Source organism: Alosa alosa, chromosome 16 (assembly GCF_017589495.1).
Source record: "Alosa alosa isolate M-15738 ecotype Scorff River chromosome 16, AALO_Geno_1.1, whole genome shotgun sequence".
Taxonomy (NCBI): domain Eukaryota; kingdom Metazoa; phylum Chordata; class Actinopteri; order Clupeiformes; family Clupeidae; genus Alosa; species Alosa alosa.
The window spans coordinates 31,603,098-31,611,280 of NC_063204.1; the positions used below are offsets into that span (position 1 = coordinate 31,603,098).

The 8,183-nt window shown below is 39.3% G+C and overlaps 1 protein-coding gene across 2 annotated transcripts in view; it reads left to right on the plus strand.

The window, feature by feature from the left end:
* The window catches only part of LOC125309375 (coagulation factor XIII A chain-like), a 99,425-nt gene extending 97,200 nt beyond the window's left edge, over positions 1-2,225 (plus strand). For both annotated transcript variants that reach the window (XM_048266242.1, XM_048266243.1), the window contains one exon: positions 522-2,225. In XM_048266242.1, coding sequence (XP_048122199.1) covers positions 522-663 — 142 coding nt within the window. In that variant the 3' untranslated portion in view covers positions 664-2,225. The remainder of the gene's footprint in view (positions 1-521) is intronic.
* The last annotated feature ends 5,958 nt before the right edge of the window (positions 2,226-8,183 follow it).

An 8,183-nucleotide genomic window follows, 5' to 3' on the forward strand; every position in this document is an offset into this window, starting at 1 on the left:
TACCCATTATGTTTCTAAGTGACTTAAAAACCACTTGTATGTGATTTATTAATGTTATCTAATGATAGTAAAGAGTTAACTAACTATTTAGTAATGCCTGGTAAATGGTTTGCTAATACACCTTATTTGTACAGCCCAAATTGCTATTTTGCTGACTTACTGTCAGCACTAACCTTACTTCATTATAGCCTGCATTTGATTTCCCCCCAAAATTCCCCTATAATCGTGAGTAAATGGCAATTGGGCCTACTGGAAAATCTTTGAAAGCAAGGTCAGATTTATTAAAGGCCACAGTCAAACAATTTAGGTGCACACAAACACAAACAAAGGATTCATACACCTATGTGAGTGGCACAAAGACTGTGGTGCTTCAACATGTTTATTGTATATTATATACACTGTGTGAAATTGCTGAAATCATAGAGGATTTGTTTTTAAAATGAAACTGATCAGAAATATAAATGATTATTATAGCTGGAAACTAGAAATTATAAAATACAGCATATAATTTCTACCTGCAGATATATTGCCCCTGGTGCCTCTTTAACATGGACTGAGTCATTTGTCCCTGAGAGGCCTGGAGAAGGAACAGTGGTAGGCAGTCTGGACTGTCCCAAGCTCAGACAGGTCTACGGCAAGCTTGAATTCTACTCCCAGCCTTAAAACAGCCCTAAAAACAACAATCAAAAGAAGATCCCATTTAACTCATAGCAAGCAATATGATACAAATCAGAATGTCTGTCTCTTCCAAATGCTGTTAATAAAATAACTAGTTGCAGTTATTTTAACTGAGTTACAGTTTTTCTCAGTTGCTTTGGTGCATTTCTCAGATGAGAATTAAAATTCTCAAAACTGCTTGTTCCATATCATTTCTTCAAACAAACAGCAAATGCTTAATACATTCATGCACTTGATTGTGTACTGATGTCACTGTTTTTTTTTTATTATTTGCTAATGTCATGTTAATAATAATAATAATAATAATAATAATAATAAAAAATAAGCTTTATTTGTATAGCACCTTTCATACACAGAATGCAGCTGTTCAAAATGCACTATACTGGTTTTTATGTTGAATGGGCTCTGTGCACTAACATACTTGAGGTACAATTAAAGCACTCATTTTCCGATGCTTGTCGACAGCCATGTCAACAGAAAACCTGTTTGCCGACTTTAAGTAAGCTAGTGCACACAGCCCATAGTCTTACCCCCTAAAACAAATAGGCCTTGCTTCATCGCTAGAGTCATTACAAGCAAAAGCTTTCATTACTAGTTGTCATAGTCTGTCTAGCATACATTTATGTGACCTAACAGACTGGATCGACAGAGTGTATAGAAATATTTACTTATACAGTAAGTCTGTCTTGCAAATGGTGCACAGCTCTGGCCAAGGGGTGTTTTACTGTATATTTACCATTTTCCTTTGCACAATGCTGTAAAAGCCTTTGTTTGCTTTATACCGTCACAATGTTTGTCAACAGTCCTCCACACACAATAATGTGCAACTTTGTAGTTTTAAAAATTATGCCACATAGAAAATAGTGCTGCCTTATGCATTGTTCATTAGAAAATACAGAGTAAACAGTCATATTGACAACATGACAAAGCATTTTCATTTTGATTGCACAGGTGTAAATTATTTGAGACATAGAACTAAACACTAAACAAGATGCATGCTTTTGCAGGTAATACACTATGTGGTGCAGTCAGTTCTAATTGTTTTGAGAAATGCTCTATTGTGCAAAACTGTTGTGCAAATGTCGACGATGATTTGAGAAATACAAACAACTGTTCAGAAATGATTGATATACTATGACAACATTGCCTAAATGGGAGTTATAATCAAAACTAATTATATTCTGGCAAAAGTTAGTATAAAAGATGTTGATGCAATGGCTCCCTTCAAGCAATTTGTCACTTTTCAAGGTGTGTTTTTATGTTTCATTTTGGTGTCATTTTAAAAGTTAAATTTTGATGGTACTAGGTCTAGGCTATGTGGTTTTGTAACTTGGATTGGAACAGCCTGTCAAAATGTAAGAAAAGCTTTCACAGTAAATCAGCTACAACAGTAGCAAGCTTTTATCAGTCAGCTGGACTGTTGGTGGCATTTGCAAGGTTTTGTGTGCCTTTTAAGTGGGTAGGTTGATCATTTTAGACCAAAACACCATAATGCTTCTGTAAGCTATAAATGTATCCTTATGAATCCGAAACAATAAATCCTTCATGTAACTGGTTCGTCTGGCATCTATCTACATCAGTGTTTCTCAAAGTGTGGTCCGGGGACCACTGGTGGTCCGCAAGCTATCCCAAGTGGTCCGTGAGCAGACGTGGTCAAATATAATATAGATGAGTTGTTTGCAATATTAAACCAACTTGTATGTAAATCTAAACAGTTCTGCAACACTGTCTATGTAAGATATGCCAGTTTAAATCATAGGAGTCCTCTGACACAATAAGCAAAGTGCAAAGACAATAAGCAAGGTAGTTCAGTGAGTAGGCCTATTGTGTAGGCTTATATACTGTTGAAGTAGGTCTAATTTTTTTTTTTAGGTGGTCCGTGCGTTTCTTTTTTATTGGTTAAGTATAAGTATTAAGTATTAAGTATATATACTTTTTTGATCCCGTGAGGGAAATTTGGTCTCTGCATTTAACCCAATCGGTGAATTAGTGAAACACACTGCACACAGTGAACACACAGTGAGGTGAAGCACACACTAATCCCGGCGCAGTGAGCTGCCTGCTTTAACGGCGGCGCTCGGGGAAGTGGTCCTTCATCTGAAAAGGTTTGAGAAACACTGATCTACATCATTCATCTAGCCACGAGGGGGTGGAGTTACGAGGTTTTGCGGACAGTTGGAGGGTCCAATGGAGTTAAGAGATTTAGTCCCAAGCTATTTTCAACACTTTTCATTGGTTAAATATTTATAAAACTTACAGACTGACGTGAAGACTGACCAATAGTATTAATTTATGAAAATAAAAAAAAGAGTTCTGAGGTTTCTGCCCGACAGCGATGATACGTACCCTATCAACACCCTAGCAAGTATCTTAAAGGTACATTATGCAAGTCTACTGCTGTAGATGGAGTGGGACATATATATTTTTTAGATTAAAGGCCAAATTTGTGCCCAACACTCAAAGTAAATTGATTAGAATAAGGGAAAATGTTCAACTAATAGCCATCACTATGCAACTTCTCCAGTTGATTAGTGACATCATACCAAAGAAAAAATGTATTACAAGTTTTTAGGCATTTCTTCATAAAAATGTACCATAATTTATATTACAAAACACAATCTGAAAATTGGATGAAGCCAGATAAAAAAAAAATGTTTCATTATGTTGAGACAATACAGAAAGACAAAATTAAAAAAGGGACTGTGGCCATGTTTCTCTATCATCCCATACATTAGAAAATACTATTTAGAGTCATCAAAAAATCTATGTTCGTCATGTTTTTGGTATAAAACTTTTTTGACCAAAACACAAAATAAATTGCAAAAGTAATGGTCCTATGGTTGTATCGGCATCTAAACCGGTTAAAAGCAAAACAAAAAAACCTAGTCCTTCTAGTTTTAAACACTGCCCACCCACACACAGTAAGCTACAATTCCTGATCTGATGGGAGTCTGACATTAGCAGCTCTGTTGTTGAAACTTGAAACAAAGGTATGTTAGACATTTCTTTATTTCTATCAAACATTATCATTATTTCCGGTTCCGGCGACGACGAGAGTGGCAGCCCCGTCAAGTAGCTCTTTGTATTTTAGTATATTCTTTATCTTTATTCTTTATTCCTGCTGTTAGTGAATGTGTGTGTGGATGTTGTCTGTATGCTACTGTGACCTTGAATTTTCCCTAGGGATCAATAAAGTATCTATCTATCTATCTAGGCTTTTGTTTGGTTGACTATTGGCTGATAGGTTCAACTTTCAGCATCTTTACTCCTGCTAGCTGATGTTCAGTCACTAAAATAAGTCACAAATGAACACAAGCAAAAGATTGGAAGCAAAGCATGAGTTTGTTAAATTTTTTCCAGGATGAGATGGCGTATCTGTTTTGTGGGAACCAAATGTCTAATGAAGCACTGACAGTCAAATTAACTCAAAAGGGATGTGAAGGTCCTCAGAGCCAGTCAACAATGCAATGCCGACATACCTGTAGTCCCTGGCCAAATTATTCATGTAGAGTGCCGGAAGAAGTTCACAAATCCCAAAACAATAGCACAAAACAAAAAAAATCAGCAAAAAAAAAAAAAAGCAAGCAAGCAGGGATAGTTGGTTGTAAGCGGAGATCCTCTGCCCCTTCATTTTCATACAAAAGATCAACCAGTTTAGATGCAGATACAACCATAGAACCATTACGTTTGCAATTTATTTTATTGGTCAAAAACCTAAAAACCAAAAACAAGACAGATTTTTTGATGACTATTTCTAATGTATGGGATGAGAGAAACATAGCCACAGTCCCTTCTTTATTGTCTGAACATAATAAAATACATTTTTAATCTGACTTTATCCAATTTTCAGATTTTGTTTTGTAATACATACAAATGATGGTATTTTATGAATAAATGCCTAATTTACATATATAAACATACAATCTCATGTCTCTTTAATGTTCCACTCCATCTACGGCAGACATTTCTCTTGTAAATTGTTTGTCTTTTTGGGCTAGATTGACTGGCCTAAAAATATAAATATCACAAGAGGGAGCTCTATAGTTGCCAAAAATACCTAAACCTGCATAATGTACCTTTAAATACCCTAGCAACAACCAAGCAACCACAACTATAATATCAACCTAGTAACCACCATAGCAACCAATATAATTGACCGATCCAAGCCCCGCCTCCCATTGTCAGTCCCATAGTTACTGTTGCTACCTCGGACAAGTTTGGTCAGGAAAGTGTGAGAGAACGTGTTCAACATGGGGACACCGGCCATTTAGTCGAGTGCAACAGTGTATGCTGGATAATTGCTGGGCGTCAAGTAATATTGCTTCAAGAAGGTGAGGCCAGAAAGGCCTTCAGTAGGCAATGGAAGAATACATTCACAATGTCTGCTTTTATCAACAAGGCAAAACAGCACAAATTGAAGGCAAATCATTCAGGTGTTATCGGGGTGCATGTTAACTGGTGATAAACAACACGTTATCACGAGCAGGTAGTTTACCTTATTCACTGCAGATGTAAACATATGGTCTTGACTAGCCTAGAAATCTAGACACACCCTAGTGCCAGCAAATGTAATTTGCAGCCAGGGTAGTTTAGCAACTCTCCGTTGGCTTGCAAACTGGAAAAATGAAACTTCCATCAGGCCAATCACATCGTGTATAGAGTCGGCTATAAGTAGCATATACTTATTCCGCGCGAATTTCCTGCTACTTGAAAACAAAGATGGATGCTGCTGCTCGTGAACTGAGGTCTTTGAATCGTGACTCAAGTTAAGCTTTTTTTAAATTGGCAAAAGTTGTAGAGTGGGCTATGTTCTTAGGACGAGTTCAAATTAGAATAAACTAAGTGTACTGAAAAGAAATAACTAGATCTATCAGAGTTTGGACCCATAGCCTACCATGTACCATGTTGGCATTGTTGATTGTTGGGGACTTTAACATCCACATATGCTGTCCCACTAAACCAATTGTCAATGAGTTCATCAACATTTGTCTTTTAACCTAACTCAGTCAGTGTCTGGGCCAACCCATTAAAGGGGCCATACCTTATACCTTGTTCTCTCCTCTGGTTTTGATGTGGCCAATCTCACCATATCCGATATTGGTGTATCAGATCACCACGATTGACTTTAAGTCTACACTTGTATGCTCCCCACCCTCCCCCACTCAGCCCCCGTCTCTCACGGATCTTAAACCCGCCCACAGCGTCAAAACTCTATCATTTTAATTTGGCTCACCAGTCAAGTCGGTCTCTTTCTCCACCTGTTGAAACACTGATGACTTAGCCGCTCTTTTTAACTTCGCCTGCACTGACACTTTGAATCAGGTTGCACCTCTGACACCTAGAAAAGCCAAGGCCACTTTACCCTGGCTAAATGACACCACCCGTGCTCTTCGGCGTGTCTGCAGACAAGCTGAACACAGATGGAAGAAGGATAAGCTCCAAATTTCATATGATCTTTTGCGTGATAGTCTAAACAGCCATCAACTTGCTGTTAAAGTCAAAAGCTGATTACTACGCCGAGATAATTAATAAGCATGCCCACAGACCCAAAGTGCTTTTTAAAACAATTAACTTAATGTAACAGGGTGATCCATAGGAAGGGCCAAAGGGCCAATCACAGTAGCCTGACTACGCCACCCTGAGGCCTAATGCATCAGGGAATTTTTAAGAGATCGTACCTCTAAACCAAGACAACTCTTTCAGGTTCGTAATTACACAGTGGAGACATGATTCCAGGAAAGCAAAGGATTTATTAATACACAAACGGTTGGGCAGTGGGGATCTGAGGGTGGCAACTATGGACATCCACACAAATATTTTACATGCAAGCATAAAGAACGGCTCACCTGTTACACAGCAAAGGCACACCGCAAAGTGATAAGCAATACACAAAACCACACCACACGTGTGCTTAGACTAGCCCCCCTCAGAGCCACCTCCCTACTAAATAAACAATAAAGTTACAAACAAAAGGACAAGACAAGCAACACAAAAACCAAACATAAAATAACCAAAGCAAAACCAAGACAAGACCACGACCCATGTTACCCCACCAGCATGACTGTCCTGCCTAAAAGAACGGAACACAGAAGATTAAACAATGAAAACACCACAATATACATAACAAAAACCACAAATGTCTACAGAGAGACAGCATACCTGACAGCAGCACAGACAGGGGCTACACCAGTGAAGTCTACGTTGCTATTGGCTGCTGCCCCTCTTAAAGGGACACCAGGCAACGTTTTCGTGTTAATTAATCTTCTTAAGTCGGTATATGGTTAAATGACTCATTACGGGGCGAATGAAGGCTCTCACCCGCCCCTACTGCCTGTAGGAAGAATATCCCACTTGCAAGTTCGGTGTATCCTACCCGCCGACCGAAGCAGGATCAGTTTACAGCACAGAGGCAGGCTAACAAAAAGCTAGAGATTGTTGCAAACGTGTGTATAATGGCAGAGCCGGCGAAGAAGCAGCGAAAACCCTTGACGGAAGACGCAAAGAAAAGGAAAAGAGCTTCAGACCGAGCGAGGGGGAGTTTCGTAGAGAAAAAGTATCAGGCTTGCCTGGTGTCCCTTTAAGTAGCACTCCACTGGTGCCAGATTGATTAATTGCCTAAGCCCATGCCCCGCCCCCTTCATTAGCACTGGCAGGTGCTATTGGAAATAGCAGGCAGAGAAGGTCTACCTGCTACATTAATCTTAAACCCTGCTGCCCACACTATTGAAAGCTCCACCAAAGCTTGTGAAAATTTTTAAATCTATTTTATTAAAAAAATTGACTTAATAAGAGCCAATATCCTTTGTTCTACTCTTGACCCTGCAGAGCCTCAACCCACCATTAGCAGCCATCTCCAGCACTTTGTACCAGTTTCTTCCTCTGAGCTGTCTCAGGTTGTCTCACGAATGAAGCCCACTCATTGCCCCTCAGATGTCATTCCTTCTCAGCTCTTCAGAGATATCTTTTCAATTATCTGTCCTTTCATTCTGGCTATAGTAAACAGTTCACTAGCCACTGGTGTTGGCCCATCCTCTTTTAAGCATGCTACTGTGCAACCTCTCCTAAAAAAGCCTTCCCTTGACTCTAGTGATTTGACAAATTACAGACCTATCTCAAAATTGCCTTTTATCTCCAAAATTTTAGAGAAAGTGGATCTGTTTCGACCTCACTCTGACCGTCACTACGGTCTAAAAAAGGGAATGATCACCTTCGTGATCACCGAGACCATATGTCAACAAAGTCATGCCCATGACCTCCGGAAGCAGAACGACTCGAGCTTGTAAATAGCGGAGATTGCTCCCGGTTCAGTCTCTCACCTTGATCGCCTCATCTGAGACCTGTGAGACGTGAGTACGTACTTTCACTGCTTTCTTGCTTTTGACTGTGTTCGTTAGTCTGCATGTGGCAGTAACCTGTGTTTTTTTCGGGAAACTTCGTTTAACTTTGTTTAACTTGTTGACGCCTTTCCTGAGTTCACTCCATACTGCCCGGCGGAGGGGCTAGTG